General features: G+C 38.0%; 2 protein-coding genes across 2 annotated transcripts in view; both read left to right on the top strand.

Moving 5' to 3' along the window:
- The first annotated feature begins 200 nt into the window (after window positions 1-200).
- Window positions 201-5,053, top strand: LOC117301466 (N-alpha-acetyltransferase 50-like). Its single transcript, XM_033785478.1, has 5 exons — window positions 201-404; window positions 1,996-2,132; window positions 2,844-2,966; window positions 3,510-3,576; window positions 4,344-5,053. Exons 1-5 carry the CDS (start codon window positions 397-399, stop codon window positions 4,534-4,536), a joined length of 528 nt encoding a protein of 175 aa, XP_033641369.1. The 5' UTR covers window positions 201-396; the 3' UTR covers window positions 4,537-5,053.
- Window positions 5,054-14,586: 9,533 nt separating this feature from the next.
- The window catches only part of LOC117301379 (short transient receptor potential channel 5-like), an 81,154-nt gene continuing 72,934 nt past the window's right edge, over window positions 14,587-22,806 (top strand). Inside the window, exons 1-2 of the mRNA XM_033785325.1 lie at window positions 14,587-15,206; window positions 20,261-20,379. Coding sequence (XP_033641216.1) covers window positions 15,029-15,206; window positions 20,261-20,379 — 297 coding nt within the window. The 5' untranslated portion in view covers window positions 14,587-15,028. The remainder of the gene's footprint in view (window positions 15,207-20,260; window positions 20,380-22,806) is intronic.

Below are 22,806 nucleotides of genomic sequence, written 5' to 3'. Positions count from 1 at the left end.
CCAATTGTTCCGTATACAAAGCGCACTGCTGGATTTAAATTGGGCGTTAAATATCGCCCAAAATAACTATTGAATCGCCCAATATGTATAATACCCAGACGTCTTAGGTAGTTTATTTCAATAGATCGAGAGCTGACTATTTTAAACAGGTGACCAATTTATGTATAGTGACTCATAACGAGAAATGACCTCAGTGGACAGGATACCAGTTTCCGAATCGTGATTGTGAAATTTCGCATCCAAAAGTGTGTGAATTTCCCGGGAGGAAAAAACTTGCAGCTAAACTTCGTACGAAATGTCAAACATGTGAATTTCTCTGTTAAAATTTTACACAGTTGTTCATTTTTGTGAAGTGGTTGACATATTAGAGCCTGTAGGATTTCAGACTTCTAAAGAATGACACGGTGAGTGCTTCAGTTTTTAGTTGAGAACATTCATTTCACTTACAAATTTAATGTTATTTTTTGTTTTTTGATGTGCACTCAGCATGCTCAGCTAGCACCGCACTGCATCTTCTTCCTTACCTAGTCAGTGCGCTATGGTCAGTGCATGCATGCATGGCCATGGTGAAGTGAAAATCAAAACAGTTAAGTGAAATTGTAGTTAAAATAACCTTTTTTTAGTACACTAATTATGAAAATGCCATTTCCGTACCCTGCTGACACCACTTTGTCAGTATTCTTTTGACTCGATCAAATAAAAAAATGTGAATTAATTATAATAATAATAATATATTCAATATTCATGATATTATTGTTGTTATTAAATATTAATCGTATTTGTTAATTAATAATATTAATTAATAACAAATATGGATTAAATTTTAAATACAAATGCCATTGCCAATTTGATTTAATTAATTTTATTTATTTAATATTAAATGTTTTGGAAAAGTTTCCGCATGGCGCCACCACTTTTTCATTCGATATGAAATAATATAGTATCTAATTTACCTCAATGAGATATCCTTTTTTGTAAAAAATAGTGAAAAAGTGGTGGCGCAATACGGAATGTTATCCAATGTTTTTAATGACAATAAATTAAATTGTCATTTTTTTTAAATATTTATTTGACATCTTGATTTTGAATGGAAAAGTAAAGTGGCGGGTATACATGTATATCCAAAAACCTAATACAAAAATATTACAAATGGTACTAGTTGCGATAACGTAACCCTCCTGCCGACGGCGTAGCCGGGGAGGGTTACGAAGCAGACGCAATGTGAGCAGGGCGAAATGGTTTCTAGAATTTGTGTCATGATTTTTAAAAGTGGTAAAAATGGAGCAAATCTGCTGACTAGCTGTCAAAATTGTACGTTTTTAACCATTTCGCCCTGCTCACATTGCGTCTGCTTCGTAACCCTCCGGCTACGCCGTCGGCAGGAGGGTTACGTAATCGCAACTAAAATGGTACCTACATGTACATGTAGTAGAAGTTAAAATTGTCGTAAAAAAAATGCATTATTAATATTTATGACTGTTAATTAATAATTATTTATGTATATTTTTTAAGATATGCACACAACGATACATCATTCCTGTGGCTGTGCAGTGGCCGGCTGTGCAATACATACGTGTGCGTGCTGTGTGATCTTTTGGCTGCATGCCGGTGCTGCATACTCCTAAGGAGTTGAGTTGGACACAATAAATATTGGTACAAATGTAGGGCACTTTATGAGCGGCCTACATGTCATGTACTTGGCTGAATGATGCATTGGCTGCTTTGATTAGCTTCCCTGTGTCGACCCCGCGGTGCTCACTCGGGTGAGCCCCAGACAAGAGCTAATCGAACGGCCAGCCCCAAGTGACCCACTCCACAAGCAGGGCACTTGGGGCTGACCCGGGTGAGCCCCTCGAATGACGTCAAAGCTATTTGAATGTATCGGGGGCAGACCGGGGTCGACCCGGGAAAGCTAATCAAACGCACCCATTGTAAAATCTTATCCTTGAGATGTTTGACCTTTGATCTATGACCCTTGACCTTTTTGACCTACAGGGGAAGGATAGAGCTTGGGGCCATCACCCCTCATAATATTAAACAACTGAAGAGACTGAACTCCGTCGTCTTTCCTGTTTCCTACAATGACAAGTTCTACAAAGATGTGTTGGATGTAGGAGAACTTGCAAAATTATGTAAGTATTTGTGGATGTGTTGTGAAAAATTGTACATTCTCCCAATTTTATAGAGTTTCTTAAAGGCAGGCGACACTATTGGTAATTACTCAAAATAATTATGGGCATAAAACCACACTTGGTAACGAGTAATGGGGAGAGGTTGATAGTATAAAACATTTGGAGAAACGGCTCCCTCTGAAGTGACGTAGTTTTCGAGAAAAAAGTAATTTTCCACGAATTTGATTTTGAGACCTCAAGTTTAGAATTTGAGGTCTCGAAATCAAGCATCTGTAAGCACACAACTTCGTGTGACAAGGGTGTTTTTACTTTCATAGTTATCTCGCAACTCCGATGACCAATCGAGCTCAAATTTTCACAGGTTTGTTTTTTAATGCATTAAGCACAATATAGCTAAGCACAACCAGAACAGCAACTACAAAACTTCTTTTCTTTTCCAGATTTCTTTTCTTATTTCACATTTTAAGACCTAAATCACATATTGACTGGCATAATTTGGTAACTAGTAAACGTCTATTCCCCCTCGGGCCTGTGAGTGACCAGAAGAAGGGCCTATTTCCCTCGGTCAAGTCATACGTCATTCTTTGACAGAGTTTGTTGCATTCAGCATTTAGGATTAGTTATCATTTTTAGTGAAACTAGAGGACGGATAATCATTTTGCTTTTCCAAACGCCACTAATTGTACTCTCCGATGTGATGTTTATTTGCAGGTTATTTCAATGATATAGTCGTCGGTGCTGTGTGTTGTAGAATAGACACAACGGAAGATGGTTCTAGAAGGTTATACATCATGACTCTTGGATGTCTTGCACCATACAGAAGACTTGGCATCGGTGAGATAATAATATACTACTAACAATAACTATAGTGCACTTCACAATAACGTTTCAATGTGCTTGATAGGAAGCGTCTTAAAAGTCAGAACAGCTATGTATGCCCGCGGGAACATTCCGCCGGGAATACTCGATCGATCCGTGGGAACTTTTCATAATCTCAGTGGGAACAGCGCGTATGCTCAGCGTATCTAAACCCTAATGTTGGCTGTCTCCCTATTTGTGGTTTATTACTTGATATTTGAACTAAAAAGTTACTTGGAGTAACAAGGGTGTCTTTTCTCCGCCACAACATCTCCATCATCTCTATTTAGTATTCAGGTTTCCAGACAAAGTCGCTTGGGTTTCAGAGCTAATTGGTACTGGCGCTCCATAAGTTGACCGTTGACATGAAAAAACACAAACACTCTCTAATGTCGGACTTGTGTTTGAGCCTCGATACATTAGGTGTCAGAAGTGGGAGGGGTAAGATAGAAGTTAGCGTTCTTGTAAATTACTTTATGTGTAACTCATTTTGCGTTTCATATTTTTTCATTCACACAGGCACAGTGATGCTGAAACACGTTCTGGACTACTGCGCCAAAGATGGAAATGTCAACAACATTTATCTGTAAGTCTTAATAAGAAAACTGTATTTATATGGCGCCTAACACCTTAAGAAGAAAGTCTCTCTAAGCACTCAGAAGAACAACAAATTAGACGCATACATGAGCAAGTTCTGGTGAGCGGTTAGATTTAGCTACACCGACTAGACTAACCAGGAACCATAAAGCCCAGGGAGATTGACCAGCGAACTATGCACCAGAGCATGGTCGATATATTCAATGCGAGAGCTACGTCATGTACATCTCAATTTCTGGTCAGTCATGTCCGTCTAGTGGCTCACCCGGACTTGCTCTATGATGATTTCAACTTGTTTTGAGAAGAGTCTTGAAATGTGAGATAATGGTAGCTTGTTTGAGGGAGATTATTTCAAAAATGAGGGTTCATCAAATTGAAAACTTTGTTCACCTTGGAGTAAACAAGGGTGTCTTTCTTTGCTGAGCAGATATTTCTTACATGCATGTATGCGTTGAGCATGTCTTTTAAATAAGTATTATCCGGTTTGTAAATACGTATTCGCGCCCTATGCGGATATCCGGTTAAGAAAAAAAAGGCATTCGCGGTTACGGATAGGAAAACCTATTGGCCATTAACCGGATATTCGAATAATTCGCCCAGGCCTAGTTACCAAGTAATTTGTTATGCTAATAGTTATTTTGAGTAGTTACCAATAGTGTCCACTGCCTGTAAGAGAGAACCGTGATAACCAATCTACAACCCTTCCTTTAGTATGCGTGTTTTACAATCTAAAGAAAATGCTTTACTCTTCCGCAGACATGTACAAATTAACAACGAATCCGCCATTGAGTTCTACAAGAAATTTGACTTTGAAATCATTGAGACAAAAGAGCATTACTACAAGAGGATCGAGCCAGCCGACGCCCACGTCCTGCAGAAAACGTTACAAACCAAAGGGGTCAGGAACGGGATCCACAGTAAAGACGGGGACACAGGAGTGAAAATCTAGAACGACCTACGGCAAGTTGGACTGTTTTACATCAAGCTCAGATTTTGTTCTCTTGTGAGAAAATCTAAGAACAAAGAATTGAACTGCTAGGTTATTTTTGTTTGTTTCTTCAACTGGCATGATTGGTGAATTTTACAGGTATGAGTATTTTTATGCTTTCAGGCATGATACTTTACAGAAGCAACAAAGGTGATTGCCTCAATGCCCTCTACTCATTGCCTTGGTGCCCTTGAAATGCTCAAGTAGAAATTCACAATTTCCTCGGTGCCCTTGCCCTTTCAAATACAAAGCATACAGGGCTAAACGTTCATCTGAGTTGAGATATTATGACTGCTTTGTGAAAAAAAAAAAACTTTATTGTCTAAACATTTAAAGCATGAGATTTCTCAGTTTTTTGCTGATTTCAGGATTTTCTGAAATCTCCTTGAGCCGTAAAGTTGTCTAGAAAGAAGTAAAGCAATCGCCAAAGATTTTCAGAAAAAAACTTTCAACAGTGAAGGCTTTTCAGAAAGAAAAAGAAAAATTCTATAAAGGGCAGTGTAGCCACGGTGGGCGACGCCGGGCCATCCTGCCCAGAACTAACAAATTTCCCCCAGGCACTCTGAGAAAAATACACTGTGCTGCCAAACACAGATTTCCCCCAGATTGCACTTCAGCAATGATGGCCCCATATCTAAACGCGAACAAATGTTGGCCTTTAGGTGGACTAAATTGGATTCAGAGCCCACCACTAAAACTGGTCTATTTATAAACTGATAAAGGGGTAATTGCTCTTAGAAATTGGGCCCCTGTTCGAATTCTGTAAATTTTAGCAGTGGGTATCACAATCTGCGATTTTCTAGTTAATCCACACATGTGGTTTTTTTTGTACATAAAAACTGTTTATGTAGGACTGTAGCATTAGTGTAACTTATTGTTTTGAAATATGGCGGGAAACAATGCTTTTGAGATTGACTTGAATTACTATGAGATTGTTGATTGACTATTTTCTGTTGTCCGTGTTTCCTGCAGTCAATGTTCAGTGCTAGCCAACTTTGACACTAGTCACGACTAATTTTGAATTCCCAAGATGCATTGCGACAGTGTTTGCGGTAATCAACTATGGAGCATGGCGTCACCACGAGAGGGCGAGTGTGGTCGTTCGATTAGCTCTTGTCAGGGGCTCACCTGAGTGAGCACTGCGGGGTCGACCCAGGGAAGCTAAACGAACGCACCCATAGTAAAATTCACAGTGTAAGGATTGAAGGGTTGTGTCTCTGATGTCTGATTGTGTTTCGTAAGTGATTTACATTGGCGTGATTAGTCATGAACGACACGATTGGTTCACCAAACAGGTAGTCGCGACTATTTGTAGTAGTTGTGGCGGCACGATTTACCGAGTAGTTGCGAAACGGTAGTTGCGACCGCGACTAAGCAATCAATTGTCGCGACTTTGCCACTACACCCATGCTTATTCAGTACATTGATGAAGTGGAGGGTATATTCGTTGTGTGGTTCTGCATCTTTGTCACAAGGAGTTTGAACTTTGAAGATGTAGAGGAGTGGGCCAATTTCATAGAGCTGCTTAAAGGCACTGGACACTATTGCCAATTCCACAAATAATTATTAGCATAAAAACCTTACTTGGCTAAAAGTAAAGGGGAGAGGTTGATAGTATAAAACATTGTGAGAAATGGCTACCTCTGAAGTAACATAGTTTTTGAGAAAGAGGTAATTTCCCACTTAAATTTAAAAGACTTTAGGCCTGAACCCTTTTGTAGGCATCTGTTTTCTTTCATTATTCTCTTGCAACTTTGATGACCAATTCAGGCAAAATGTTCACAGATTTGTTATTTTATGCATATATTTTGGAATACACCAAAGTGAGAATACTGGTCGTTGACAATTAAAAGATAATGTATAACTTTGGTTTTGGATTCCTTAGAATCTGTAGAAAATATAATTTCAAAAGGTGGTAGCGTTTTTGAGACATCGCTGAAAATGTGGAGTGGTTATGTCCACACAGGAAGAATAATTGGAACACACAATCTGAGAGCGATTTCATGCGGAAACTTTTCTCAGATTCAAAAGTTTTTGAATCACTCTCTCTAAAACCACATTCTTTGATGGAATTGATCTCAAAATGTTATACTTTATCAACAGCTGCAGTGCTTCTTACCAAGCAAGTTTTGATGCTGAGTAATTTTTGGAGAAATTTCCAAGGGTATAAACCCTTACTTTTATTAAGCCATTGGACACTTTTGGTAAACAGTATTGCCCAAAGGCCCACACTTTGTGTACCACAACTTATATATAAAATTATAAACCTGTGAAAATTTAGGCTCAATCGGTCATCGGAGTCGGAAGAAAATAACGGGAAAACCCAGCCTTGTTTCTGCATGTTTCGCCGTGTCATGACATGTGTTTAAAATAAATCTGTAATGCTCGATATTGAGAATTGATAATTGTTTTAATGTTTTTTTTCAAAAAGTAAAGCATTTCATGGAATAATATTTCAAGAATAGTCTTTCACCATTACCTTCTGTGAACCCTGTAAGTTATTTGTATTCTGTGAACTTTTATTTTTTTTTTTCTGTTCCGAAAGTGTCCAATGGCTTTAAGCAGAAAGCTATGCTATAATTTGGGTCATAGATTGTTTTTTATCAACATAATGCTGATTTTTTCGAAAAAATTATAAAGAAAGATACAACAAAAGTCACATGTGTAAGTTTCAGCTGAACACATTGTCCTTTTTCTGAGAAAACCGCAACAAAACTGAAGTTAGAGTCTTTTGTTATATTATTCTCATATGACTAGTAACATAATGGGAGACATTGTACAATATGTATGACATTAAAGACAGTCAGGTGCTCATCCAACAGTATACAGTTAGTGTGGAATGTTTATTGGATTAAATGCAGCAGACTGCTAAATAATTTGCTTAGTTAGAAACAGTGTTAAAAAATGCAAACTGAGCAGGATAGACCTACCAGTCTAAAATTCATGTGGTATTTTGGCTAATCTAAATCTGGTGCGCACACAGGGTGTTGTGCTTAGCCAATGGGAGACTTTCTGGGATGGTAGAGGGCAGCAGACTTACCGGGTAAATCCATTGTTCTCAGAATTATGCGCATGTTCAGAACTACGTAAACAATGGAAATTTACCCGGTACGTCTGCTGCCACCTAGCGTTGGAAAGTCTCCTGTTGATGTGCTACAGTAGGCTCTTAAAGTTGGCCCTGAAAGTACACAGAGGGCATGGACTCTGTTGCCAGGGTCCTGGGAAAAATGTGTAAAAAAAATCCATCCACCCCCCTCCCCCCGTACCCCTGAGATTCTGTTCTCTTATGGAAATGTCTGAACATGATGTCACATTATTGAGGCTTGTAAGTTATGCCTTTTAGCCCTGATCCATAATCACCTTTGAACTTGCATTCACTATGGCAGCCTTGTCCTGGAGATTCGCAGTCAAATCCGATGTCATGTGTGTAAGTATAAAAGCCGAACAATACCAGTCTTCATCTTTGTGGTGAAGCCATTCTGAACATGTCACAGTATTGAGGCTTGTAAATTATGCCTTTTAGCCCTGATCCATAATCACCTTTGAACTTGCATTCACTATGGCAGCCTTCTCCTGGAGATTCGCAGTCAAATCCGATGTACATGTGTATAAGTATTAAAGCCGAACGATACCAGTCTTCATCTTTGTGGTGAAGCCATTCTGAACATGTCACAGTATTGAGGCTTGTAAATTATACCTTTTAGCCCTGATCCATAATCACCTTTGAACTTGCATTCACTTTACATGGCTTTGCCTTCATTGTCCTGGAGATTCGCAGTTAAATCCGACGTACATGTGTATAAGTATAAAAGCCGAACAATATCAGTCTTAATTTTTGTGGTGAAGAACATGTCACATTATTGAGGCTTGTAAATTATGCCTTAGCCCTGATCTATAATCACCTTTGAACTTGCATTCACTTTACATGGCTTTGCCTTCATTGTCCTGGAGATTTGCAGTTAAATCCGATGTACATGTGTATAAGTATCTTTGTGGTGAAATTGCTCAAAAGTTTTCAAGGGTGGAGTGAGTCTAACTATAGTTTTGGTCTTCAGCGTTTTTCTTTTGGATTAGTACTAAAAACCGAACGGGTTAACTGCTGGGAAAAAAAATAGGAAGGAACAATAAAGATAACTTGACATAATTATTATATTTCTTTGGGTGTGGTTCGAAGAGGCTAAAAAAGACTTTTAAATTGTAATGTGTTGAAATTTTTTTTTTCACCATGTGGGGGGAGATTAGTGCGCGCCGCGCGCCAAAGATCCTGAACTACCCCCTCTATTGGTTAAAACTTACACATGTTTTTTCATTTACGCTCTACACGATGAGCCCGCGAACATAATTGATGTGTACTTTGCATGGCGTGCTTGTTGAACCTAGTGAAGATGGGCACTGCTTTCGGAATTGCGGCCATGGTGGTGCCAACCTTGCCATAAACACTGGGGTGAACCCCTTCTCTTAAAGGCACTGGACACGTTTGGTAATTAATTGGCCACAACCCACTACGTCTCATCTACAGTTATACGGTAGCCTACAAGTGTCCTGTTTAATTATAAGGACGTCAAAACCAGCTCTCAAATTAAAAACACTTATTAAAATCAATATAAATTTTAAGGATCCTTTTGATTTTTGGAGGACACTCTAGTTGAAAAAAAACCTCGTCTCAAGAAGAGATAATGTAACTATGACAGGAATTGCTATGCTAATATTCCATGAAGGCCTTATCTATACCAGCATCTTTCAAACACGCAACATGAATTTGTTACGGGTGGCCGACTACTCGTTTAGCGTATAATAGGTGTTAAATTAATTTGCATAGTTTAGCGTACATTTACTGTATGTTGCTTATACCACGTTTCTCATAACATTATCTTTTCGAGGTTTTGTACCATACAATTTGTCCCGACAAAGCTGCTATTGTTGGTAAGGCGCTACACTAGATGAAAACATTTTAAAGGGAAGGTACACGTTTGGTAATTACTCAAAACAAATATTAACTTAAAAACTGACTTTGTAACGAGCATTTTGAGAGCTGTTGGTAGTAGTATAAAACATTGTGGGAAACAACTACCTCTGAAGTCACGTTGTGTTTGAAAAAGAGGTATTATTTCTCACTAAAATAATAAAAGACTTCTAGCTAGAAGTCTTTTATTCTTATCTGAAAGCACACAAATTTGTCCAAAAAGGGTGTTTTTTCTTTCATCATTTTCTCGCAACTTCGATGACCAATTGAGCCAAAATTTTCACAGGCTTGCTATTTTATTGTTATGATTGGATACACCAAGTGAGAAGATTGGTCTTTAACAATTACCAAACATGTACCTTCCCGTTAAAGATGAAAATAAGAAAACAAATTATAAATTGGAAGCCTGAAAAGTCTGTATTAGCATACGCCATGTGTACGTGTGTAGGTAATTTCTTATAATTTATACTCTTAAAAAATGTTCTTAATTACTTATCCAAGAACCGAACGAATAATCATCATTGTGTGTATATATATAGTTGGGTCTCTTTTGAGGCGTTGGGTACGTAAACGGGCTCCAGCTTTGTATACTTCCCAACTTGTACAGGTTTTCAACAGAACTTTATCATGGGACGGCCATCTTGGTTTTCTCGCTTTAAATTTCAATGTAACCAAACTGAGACTGAAACAAGAAAAATAGTCTGGTTACTTTTTGAACAACGGTTGTTATCATTCATTGCTGGTATTGGATAGGCCTACCAGGAACATGATCAAGATGTTTAAAATTGACGACCATAACCAAAATCCAGGCAATCTCCGAGACAGAGATTTCATTCACGTGGGAATAATCACTCATTTTTGTGGATGGTGAGACATTGTTTGGAAAATTACTCGTTTTCGGCTACTTAAGTGGTCCACAGTAACACTGCAGTTGGTTGCTTACAAGTTTGCCTGCAAAAGTTGCCTCGTGTGACAAGGCCCTAAAGGACATGCACACGGGCAAATAATTTACGGGCAACCAAATGAAGGCAATATCCAATAAGAAAATCCAATTACTTTTTTAGAGAAAGTGAGTATCAGATTGTCTTTTGTGCTACCAAAAATTTTCCTTTTGATCCAGTGCGGTCAGTTGCCTCCAAGTTATACCTCAAAAATCGCCCTCTGTGTGACAAGGCCTTCAGAACTGTATCGTGCTTCGAACGCACCCCAAAGACCGGGGAATAAAAGGGCGCCACCAAGTGGTTGACCAGGAGAGGTTATTTTCGAAGATGGTCATTAATTTTATTAGCAGCGTTCGTAATAGAACAAATTCGACATTTCAAGCTAAACGCCAAAGGCACTGTACACCTTTGGTAATTTTGTCAAAGACCAGTGTTCTCACACTTGGTGTATATATCTCAACATAATGCATAAAATGACAAACCTGTGAAAATGTATGCTAAATTATTGGTAAGCGAAGTTACAAACAAATAATGAAACTTTGAAAAAATACTCGTGTTCTTGCACAATAATGTGTGTGCTTTCAGATGCTATTTTTTTAAAGACTTAAGGCCTGAACTATTGTATCGTTGGAGTCAGAAATTACCTCTTTCTCAAAACTGTGTTACTTCAGAGGGAGCCATTACTCTCAATGTTTTATATTATTTCAACAGCTATCCATTACTCGTGACAAGTCCGTTTTTATGCGTACAATTATTTTGAGTAATAACCAATAGCGCCCAGTGCCTTTCTATAAAATTGCAAACAGTCTGAGCTTTGGGATGTTGACAATCTCATAATGGTTGAAATGTACATGTACACCTGCATTTCAAGGCATTTATGTTATTGGTGCTCAATGTATTGTGAAATTGACCTTCCAGTTTCCCAGGCAGTTGTATTTTTATTCCGATCTCGAGTCAACACATAAAAATAGAAAGAACAACATAATCTGGCTCTCTTTGTGGATGAATAAACATTGTACTGGCAGTAGATAGGTCTCATTAAAAAGAAGGTTGGGAGCATGACCCACATCCCCACCCGTAGTGAAAGGACATGAACCCTTTTGGCTCAAACTGGGTCAAAGAAAAATAATATACATTAGGCTCTACATTAAATCTTAAAACCCAAATCATGTTCAGTGCCCAATTCCAACGATGCTTTAAGCACACGACTTTTCTACTTACTTATAATCACCAGCCAAGATCGATCCTTTTGAAACTGTGTATTTTTTTTTGTTTAATACTCCCCCACATTGCGGGCATTTTGAAAACAACCTTAAAACAACCTTAATGGTGTTTTCCTTTCGCCATTGAGCTCATCCACAGATCTTAAACTGTATAAATTATGCATAAACCAAGTGAGGATACTTGTCTTTGACAATACCAAAAGTAGTGATAGTAAAGGTTACCATGTAATGATAACTTCTAAATGAGTTGGGGTGGCTCTGAAAAGAACCGTTGGTTTCAACTCGACGTTTCGGAGTCAGTATGCTCTGATCGTCTTCTTGAGAATTCTCCAGAAGACGATCAGAGCATACTGATCGAAACGTCGAGTTGAAACCAACGGTTCCTTTCAGAACCACCCCAACTCATTAGCGATAGTCATTACATAGTGTTACCGCAAACCTTTCTATAAAGCTAGTATAGCCTAAGAACTTTACCACAGTTCCCAATGGTTATAAGCAGCTAAGCTCTATGAAACCTGGCCTTCCATCGCCATTCATCCATAAAGGAACAATACAAGGCCAGAATCCAAGCTATTCATCAGGGGCCAATTTCATAGACCTGCTTAAGCAAAAAATTTGCTTAAGCACGAAAATAGCTCGCTTGTTTTACACATGTTACTGGCCAAAATTGCATGCCATATACATTGCTTGTAACTGGTATTTAGCTGTTCTTTACTTAGCATAACAATTGCGTGGAGTCTTGGTCGGTAATCTGAATTTATTAAGCAAGTATTTTTTTGCTTAAGCAACATTTTGTGCTTAAGCAGCTCTATGAAATTGGGCCCAGTATGATCATGATGTGCCTGATTTAGCACAACAACGTAATCTAAGGAAGGACGTCATTTTCTTGGAACAATGGGCCACGTGTGAACTATTTTCGCACTTACTTCATGTGATAATATTTGATTTGAAATTAGTCTTAATAATAACTGAACGCTTTTTCCCGTTCATGCAAAGCGCCAATAAACCAGTTCAAAAGCGCCCATACAAAGTCGTTTTCGGGTAGGACAATCAAATCTAAACTTATATTTAGATGTGACCGCCATCTTGGTCTTGCCCCTTTCTGCAATTGTAGCGTGAGTCTCGTAAGACCTCACTTGGTGTATCTCAACATATGCCTAAAATAACAAACCTGTGAAAATTTGAGCTCAATCGGTCGTCTACGTTGCGAGATGATAATGAAAGAAAAAACATCCTTGTCACACGAAGTTTTGTGCTTTCAGATGCTTGATGTCGAGACCTCAAATTCTAAATCTGAGGTCTCGAAATCAAATTCGTGGAAAATTACTTCTTTTTCGAAAACTAATGTTACTTCAGAGGGAGTCATTTCTCACAATGTTTTATACTATCAACAGCTCTCCATTACCCGTTACCAAGTAAGGTTTTATGCTAATAATTATTTTGAGTAATTACCAATAATGTCCACTGCCTTAAGAAGCCAATGGAAAGAAGTCTATAGTTATTGGCTGTTTTAGGGCTATCCTTTGACAAATACGTGCAGTATTTCTATCGTGTGTTCTATTTTGGTTTTTGTTATTTTTCATTGCCTTTTCTCCTGTTGTTGTGTATGTATTTTTGGCATATTCTTGTTGTATTTGTATCCCAATAAATTTAAAGGCACTGTACACGTTTGGTTATTGTAAGACCAGTGTTCTCACTTGGTGTATCCCATTATAAGCATAAAATAAGAAACCTGTGAAAATTTGGGCTCAATCGGTCATGATGAAAGAAAAAACACCCTTGTTGGACGAATTTGTGTGCTTTCAGATAGGAATAGAAGTCTTTTATTATTTTAGTGAAAAATTACCTCTTTCTCAAAAACTATGTTACTTCAGAGGGAGTCGTTTCCCACAATGTTTTATACTATCAACAGCTCTCCAATGTTCGTTACCAAGTCAGTTTTAAAGATATTATTTGTTTTGAGTAATTACCAAACGTGTACCTTCCCTTTAATCAATCAATATTTATCAACCCGCATAAATTGAGATTCAATTTACAATTTCAAGGGCCACAACCTTTTCTCGGTAGACATTAGTCTCATTAAAGAAAACAATGCAAAGGCCATAATACATTATTGTTGCCCAAAATGTTGTGTTTTCCGGGAACTTGCCACACCCTTGTCCTTTGTCCCACTTGCCCCTAAGCCCCCTACTAGAGTGAACTCCGAAGGCTTATCCAGGTTTTGTGATTCGATTCCGCAACAAGGAAAACAAAATGTCATCAAAAGAGTGTCCTTTCTTAATAGCATGACGTGATAAACAAGTTCTGTCATCCATAAATGGCTTTGAAGGTAAAAGGTCTGAACGAATTTTCATTCAAATTTGTCATTGAGCAATTCACAATACAACGTTCCTCACGCGTAGAAAATACTCAGCCAGCAGCCAAAGAGAGATTTTGCTTTATGGCCACGTTGTTTTAAAAACTCGTTATCGGTGCAAACTCGAAAGCAGATGTTTTAGGCCTACCATTTTAATTCCCTTGCAGACGGTTGGACGTTACAGTTGTGATATTTCGATAGCTCGAGCATTTATTTTCTGTGGAACATAATTATTGCGAAAAGCCTATCTGTGAAGTTATTACACGTGAACAATTGTTTCAAAATGGCGGACAGTTTCAAATAAGTTATATCTCCATGTGTTCACATTAGTTAGTTTTTAAAAAACAAAGTGTTCGTTTCAAAACATTGTTTGTAGCTCAATCCATAGGCAAATCAGACGCTATCTGATGATGAAGACAAAAAAATAAAAAATTAAACACAAAATTAATATTTGCAAAGTTTTATTTTTGTATAACCACGACAATATCGGGTACGTAATCGCCGGTTGACACAGTTGCATATTTTACACCAAGGACTTCTGGCGACATGTACATCATTCAAGGAATATCTTTCCACCATTTGTTTTGTTAACGACAGCTATTTTAAAGTTTTTTATGACTATCTTCTACATCATTTTGAGAAACTAAAATTTAGTGTATGTTAGTTTAATTGCAGCTAGGAGCACTGGTCTGTGTGTAACCAGTGTTGAACAGCCACTACGTGTGTACAAAAACCGCAAGGCAACATCGCTTTACATGACAATTCACCCAGTGCGCTACGCTATTGTATACGGAGAGCAACCCAACCCGCGCTGGAATGGACCGTGATACAATGCCACAATGCAGCCAGCAGAAATTTACGAACAAAACTTGATCCGTTGGACTGAGGAAGTGAATTAGAAAAAGAAGAAGAAGAAGGGGTTTTGGGGGGCCAGTGAATACCAGGTAGAGGGACCGCAAACTAACCCAACATGGCGACTGTCAACCCGATAAGTCAGGAGGAACGCTTTCTAACGGCGGTGCGTGACGGAGACGTGAGTTATGTCGAACAAGTTCTGGAGAATAAACTGGAAACCGGATTGGATATAAATCGCAGTGATCGGAATGGGAAATCAGCACTTACCCTTGCTGTTTTACAAGGAAATTTACGTAAGTATGGATTGATTGTAAACATAATACAGTTGTAGTGTGTAGTGACAATTGTGATTGAGTGATGCGCTGATTTTCGGGTGTACGTACATACATGGTGGTCCATAAATAGACAACAACCACAATCAAAAACTCCAAAACTCGAATCAGATTCGGACACTTTTTGTATATATTTACAGGCTCATATGCTTTGTTTTTGAAAGGGCAAGGGCACCAAGGCATTCTCTTCTTGGTAAAGGGCACCCTATGAGGAAATTGTAAATTTCTACTTGAGCATTTCAAGGGCACCAAAGCCAGCTGGGTGGAGGCAAGGATTCCCTCCGTGAATATAAGCCTGTGTATAAGTCAAACCATGGAGATGGTCGAACATGAGTGTACGTAAAACCACAACTACCACTATGACCAAAATGGGATAGCTTTCCGTATGGCGCCACCACCTTTTCACTCATTTTTTCAAAAAAGGGATATCTCATTGAGGTAAATTAGATACTATATTATTTCATATCGAATGAAAAAGTGGTGGCGCCATACGGAAACTTTTCCCCGAAATGTTATACCAATAGTTGTTAAATAAAGTCTTTTAGTGGAATATTGACAGTAAATTTTCAACCCTAAACATGGAGAGAGATATATTGGGCCAATAATGGAAGCTTGTGGTTTCTGTCCCCTTGTGGGAGCCTTGTCGAGTTCCGAAATAACATCTAACAAATAAAACAAGTAATCAAACGAACGACTTAAAAGTTTGCTACCGAAGTAATGTGTAAACTACATCAAAGCACTGAGCAAAAATGTATGTTCAAATATCTCAAACCGCTATACTATATTTTGTACTAAAATGCTCACATATTTGCCATGTTGAATGGTCTGAAGGCACCTTATCCACAGTTTTCCCTACTATTTTTTGTACTAAAATGCTCACATAATTGTCGTGTTGAATGGTCTGAAGGCGCCTTATACACAGTTTTCCCTACTCAAACGAACGGAAAAGTTTCCGTATGGCGCCACCACTTTTTCATTCGATATGAAATAATATAGTATCTAATTTACCTCAATGAGATATCCCTTTTTGTAGAAATGAGTGAAAAAGTGGTGGCGCCATACGGAAAGTTATCCCCAAAATTTGCCTTTAGAGTTGCATAATATTATTATTTTTTTTTCTTAATGAATTTTGCTACCGGAACGAATTTTTTTTATGCTATTTTTAAATGAAAAATAGACAAACAGTTATAGCACTATGCCAAAGACAACACACAACATTCGCGTAGACAATTTTCCCTCAATGGTAGACCATGGTAGACCTAACATGTTTTTGTGTAGTGGCTGGTGAACGATAGGTTAATAATCGATCAGATAATAATTCACTTGTGTTTGGTTTTTAATTAGCTGCCACCTATTATCAGCGGGTTTTTTTTCCGTGTGCAATACAAAAAAAATTAAATAATTTAAGTGCATCGTCTCGCTCAAGTGCACACGTGTCATGACCGGGATTTGAACCCACGCCCTGATGTAGGTTGTGATGTACATGCCGACATAGGCCTTATTTCATAGAGCTGCTAAGCACGAAAACTTGCTTAGCATGAAATTTCTTCCTTAAAAAAAAACAGGATTACCAACCAAATTTCCATTTCCTGCATATCGCTTATTACCGGTGTTCAGCTATTGTTTGCTTATCCTGAAAATCATGTGGAAATTTGTTTGGTAATCCTGGTTTTATCAAGGCAACAATTTCATGCTAAGCAAATTTGTGTGCTTAGCAGCTCTATGAAATTGGGCCCTAGTCAGATAGTGCACTAAACTGCTTTTCCAAAACACTAAAAATAATTGATCATGCAACACGAGAAAAAACAAACCTAGTATTATTGTTTTTATATCTGCAGGTACAATGTACACTTTGCAAAGGTAATGAGCAATGCTTGTTCACGTTGATATTATTATAAGGTTGAGTTCATTGCCAGAACAACCAACTCATCATGTTTTTTTAACGAGACATGCTAACTGACCAAAGCCTGTTATTAAGTACATTCAGTGTATGTTTACGTTTTGAGAAAACTCATGATATGGAGCTTGACGTTTTGTTAAAAAAAACAACGTAGAACTTGTACCAAAATCAAGCTAGTATTACAGTTTGTATCTGCAGGTACAATACACTTTGCAATACGAATTGTTGTTCATATTAGTACAATACTATAGTTATAGAAGAGTTTGCGGTAACACCATGTAATAACAATCTCTAAATGAGTTGGGGTGGTTCTGAAAAGAACCGTTGGATTAACTCGACGTTTCGATCAGTATGCTCTGATCGTCTTCTGGAGAAAGCTGCATTGTCTCCAGAAGACGATCAGAGCATACTGATCGGCGGCAGGGTCACACGGCAACGACCCTGCAAGATTTTAAACGGACGTTAAAGAACGATTCACTACTCTTTCATTCCCATTCATAAATGCCCTTTTGTTAAAAAAAACGTTAAAAAATACAGTTATAGACACTTTAACACTTGAAAATTCGAGGTTTGAAATATTTTTTTCCAAAACTTGCGCGCCCGACACGCGGAAGCCAACTTGTTATACATAGCTCCAGCTGGTCATTATCAAAGGTTTAAACACACCACGTGACGCGCTCTCCACCAATAGGAGTAGAGAAACTGTCTGTGGTATTTATGAATACTGGTTTATTGTTAAAAACATCTGCTAGTCGCAGCCTCTAGACTCAATTAAAAAAACAGATTTACATTATTTATATAATCAATTTAAAAAGCACATGAGAATATTCATACGCAAGAAACATAATTGTGAATATGGTATTAAAGGATGCGGGTACTTTTTCAAAATGTCTACTTGGGTTTGAAGATAATGACAGTGGAAAGCTTCCCTTCAAATATTACTAACTGAGGTTGTGTAGTTTTTGAGAAATGAGTAAAACAGTTCAAAATAATTTTCGTCTCAGGAAGACGAAAGTTATTCTAGCATGTAAAATCCCATTTACCAGTTATGATATTTTATATAACACCCAAGCAGATCCTTGCCATTTGATTGGAGGATTGTCCGTCACGTGATAGCAAATAAAAGTACCATTGCACGCTGAGTCACTCGCCGTGCTTTTTCGTTCCATCCGAAAAGTACCATTGCACGCTGGCACGCTGCCAGCGTGCAATGGTACTTTTCGGATGGAACGAAAAAGCTGAGTAAAAACATCACTGCGTGCGCGTGTCTTTGGTAACGCAGCAGGTGTTACTGCAAGAAGGCGCGCATAGTAAAATTACTAGCATTCGGCTTCTACAGTTGAAATTGTTTGTTTTGAAAGTTGTTTCTTTCAATCAAAATGACAAAGTTCTACTTGGATGTTATATAAAACAAATAATGAATGTTTTTCATTCGTGCAATGGTGCGAATATGTTCATTCGTTGAAAGCTGGAATGTTCCATTCAACTCGGCTCCGCCTCGTTGAATAGAACATTCCATCTTTCAACTCATGAACATATTCGCACCATTGCACTCATAAACATTCATTATGTGTATAATAACAAAACCATAGCATACATACATGTAACTGGTTAATATGTTTTTACATGCTAAAACTAAGACGAACATTATTTGTTTTACTCATTTCTCAAAAAGTACAGCACCTCAGTAAATCTGTTGACATTGTGTTTTGTGTTAGGAAAAAGTACATAGACCCAATTGAACAATACTATTATATAAATATATACCTTAACTATGTTTTGCAGTAAAGGGTCGATGTACTTTTTCCTAACACAAAACACAGTTGGTCATCGACGTTGCAAGAAAATGATGAAAAAAAAAACACCCTTGTTGGACGAATTTTTGTGTGCTTTCAGATAGGAATAAAATACTTCTAGCTAGAAGTCTTTTATTATTTTAGTGAGAAATTACCTCTTTCTCAAAAACTACGTTACTTCAGAGAGGGATTCGTTTCCCACAATATTTTATACTATCAACAGCTCCCCAATGCTTGTTACCAAGTCAGTTTTTAAGTTAATATTTGTTTTGAGTAATTACCAAACGTGTACCTTCCCTTTAATTCAAGTTCTGGTGCTAAGTCACCAGAGTGTCGGTTCGAATCCCGCCCGGTCGTGACACTTGTGTCCTTGAGCAAGATACGTTACTATAATTGCTTCTCTTCACCCAGGGGTATAAATAAATGGGTACCTGCGAGGGTAGAGGTTGATATTGTGAATGAAAAAGCCTTTGGAGCGATATAAACTGTTGCCCAGGTTGTATACTGAGAAACACTAAAAGGGATATTTGTTGTGATTTGCATCCCTCTGACTTCATCATACCTATCAGTATCGCTACATGTATGTTCATGTTAGTCCATTGTGTTTCTGTTTGTCGAGGCATGTCTGGTTATGCACCCAATTGTCACTTCTCCTCAATAATGTTCTTTGTGATTGTTATTTTGATTATCTGTTGGAATGGAAACAAACGTCCTGAAATGAAATGAAATTACATTTCATTGTTGCCAAGATTAAAGTCACTGGTAATCGTCAAAGATTGCATGGTAAACTCACTTGTGTGTCCCAACTTATGCATAAAATAACAAACTTGTGAAAATTCGGACGTTTGTCATCAAAGTTGCAAGGATAAGAATTAAAGAAAAAACACCCTTGTTGCATTGTGAGTTTGCTATAAAAGGGGATTCAAGTCTGAAGTCTTTTAATATTTGAATGAGAAATTACAATTTTCTAAAAAACTACGTTTACTTAGGAGGGGGCCATTTTTTACATTGTTTTATACTATTAACAGCTCTCCAAATGCCTACTTTAACTACTTTCTTTACTGTTCTTATTGTCTGTACTTGAATTTTTACCTGTGAAATTAATAAATGAAATGAAATGAAATGAAAGTATTTTGAGTAACTACCAGTAATGTGTCCTGAACTCAAGGCCGCCTAAAGAAGATTTTGTTTCTGTTCAGTTCAGAGAAAAACATATAGTCATCTTTCAAGCTGTTTTCTCGTTTTCAAAACGCACAGTTGATTACATCAGCAAAATCTACCATGTTTAAACGATGCACTTTTCCTCTTCTTTATTATAGTTATCATCAAGCTTCTCCTCAGTAATGGCGCAAGACTAGGTGACGCCCTCTTGCGAGCGGTAGACACACAGTTTCTTGATGCAGTTCAATTAATATGCAAGCATTCCGAGTCGTTACGGGTAAGTGTTGTGATGTCAGTCGTCAGGGGGTTAAGGGAGTTCACTGGGCCCCCCTACCTTGTCCAAGGCTGCATGCAGAGGGTAGTGAGCGTGCATTGTTCTTCAGGATGGACTGATGCATGATGGGAACTATTGTATATAGGCTGATCTCATAGAGTATGGGTGCGTTCGTTTAGCTTCCCTGGGTCAACCCCGGTGTGTGGCGTTTTTTTTTTTCAGGACGAACGTGGGTAATTATCTGCACACGTTCATCCTGGAAAGAAAAGACGCCACACGACGGGGTCGACCCAGGGAAGCTAAACGAACGCACCAAATATAACTCTATGGCTGATCCATAGACATTTTCGCAAATACCCATTGCGCAAGCGCTAACTGTTGAATGAGGTGCATGCTGGTCTAGCTAGCAATCAGACTTCAGCGGTTCATTATAGTGAACTACTGCCTTGTTTTAAATAAACATTAAGTTAGTGGAAATCGTGCTGCCCCATATACTCCAAAATGCGTTTACACTTGAGAAGTTGTTTATAAATAACAACATCACAAGAAATAGAGTTATGAGTAAAAAAGTGTCGCTTGACACATAGTGATTGACCTTGCAATAATCTGTTTTTGTCCACATGATTTGCCTACCACTGTAGAATTGTACCCACAGAGTCTCGTGAATGTGCAGTTTAGCGTATTTAAATAATGGGTTAGCTAAGAGCATTTTCATTGTATACGGGTGGGTCCACAGTTGCAACCTGTGGATTTCTTTCCCCAGACATAATTAAATGGATAAATTCAAGGCTAGGGGCCCAACTTGATAGACCTGCTTAGAGGCACTGTAAAGCATTAGTCACTCAAATTAACTTTTAGCATAGAACTTACTTGACTGTTAACAAGCAATGGAGAGCTGTTGACAGTATAACATATTGTGAGAAACGGTTCACTCTCACTCCCTCCAAAGTAACATAGTTTTCAAGAAAGAGGTAATTTCTCAAGCAAATATTAAAAGACTTCAGACCTGAAAGCATAAAAATAATATGTGCAACGAGGGTGTTTTTCGTTCATTATCTTTTTGCAACCTCGATGACCTAATGAGTCAACATTTCACAGGTTTGTGATATGGATTATAGGGATACGCCAAGTTAAAGGAACACGTTGCCTTGGATCGGTCGAGTTGGTCTTTGAAAAGTGGTTGTAACTGTTTGTTATAAAATGCATATGATTAGAAAGATATTTTAAAAGTAGAATACAATGATCCACACAAGTATCACTCGAAATTGCGTGGCTTTCCTTTTAACTCCTCGACTAACACGGTCGGCCATTTATGGGAGTCAAATGTTTGACTCCTATGGGAGTCAAATGTTTGACTCCCATAAATGGCCGACTGTGTTAGATCGCAAAGTAAATGGGAAACCACGCAATTCCGAGGCAAATTTGTGTGGATCATTGTATTCTACTTTTAAAATATCTTTCTAATCATATGCATTTTATAGCAAACGGTTACAAATGCTTTTCAAAGACCAACTCGACCGATCCAAGGCAGCGTGTTCCTATAACATTTTGTGTGCGTTTTTGTTTGTAGGCCTAAATCACAATCGGTATTGCCGCTAATATTATTATTAATAATTTTATACGAGCATCTGTACTAAAATGATAATGATGGTATTTTCCTTTTTGTGTGAAGGCCACCCGTAGTTATGCCGACCAAGGCTGGTACAACCCAGCGTTGCAAACAAAAGATCACTATAATAAATCTATTGTTATGCAATTTCAAAATGGACGTTAAAGGGACTGGACAAGTTTGGATTATGTTAAAGACCAGTTTTCTCACTTGGTTTATCCCTATGCATACAATTGGATGGTCAACGCAGTTGCAAGATAGTGAAAGAAAAAAACTATTTTTTTGAACAAATTTCGTGCTATCAGATACATAAAGGCTTGAGGCAGGCCTGATACTTCACGGAGGCAACGGAGGCGATTGCCTCCGTTGCCCCTTGTCATTGCCTTGGTGCCCTTGAAATGCTCCAGTAGAAATTTACAATGTCCTCATAGGGTGCCCTTTGCCAAAGAGAAAATGCCTTGGTGCCCTTGACCTTTCAAAAACGAAGCATACAGCCCTGGCATGACTTTTTTTTTATTTGATTGAGAAATTACCTCTTTCTAAAAAAAAGTAAGTTACTCCAGAGGGAACCGTTTCTCACAATGTGATTAGTATCAACATATCTCCGTTGTTTGTTAAAAATAATAATGAAGTATAGATAATTAGTTTTAATATAGCGTCCTATATAAAAAGCTCTCAAACGCAAAGAAAGTTTTTACTCTAACAATTATTTTGTCGAGTAATTACCAATTGTGTCCAGTGCCTTTAAAGCCATTGGACACTTTCGGTACAGAAAAAAAATTAAAATTCCCAGATTTACAAATAACTTACAGGGTTTACAG

Source organism: Asterias rubens, chromosome 17 (assembly GCF_902459465.1).
Source record: "Asterias rubens chromosome 17, eAstRub1.3, whole genome shotgun sequence".
NCBI classification, from domain to species: domain Eukaryota; kingdom Metazoa; phylum Echinodermata; class Asteroidea; order Forcipulatida; family Asteriidae; genus Asterias; species Asterias rubens.
The sequence above is the reverse complement of the archived record's forward strand: the minus strand, read 5'-3'. Positions and strand labels throughout refer to the sequence as shown.

Coding starts and splice junctions, on each gene's coding strand:
- LOC117301466 (XM_033785478.1), top strand. Junction 2,133..2,843: donor AGGAGAACTTGCAAAATTAT/GTAAGTATTTGT, acceptor GTTTATTTGCAG/GTTATTTCAATGATATAGTC. Junction 3,577..4,343: donor AATGTCAACAACATTTATCT/GTAAGTCTTAAT, acceptor ACTCTTCCGCAG/ACATGTACAAATTAACAACG.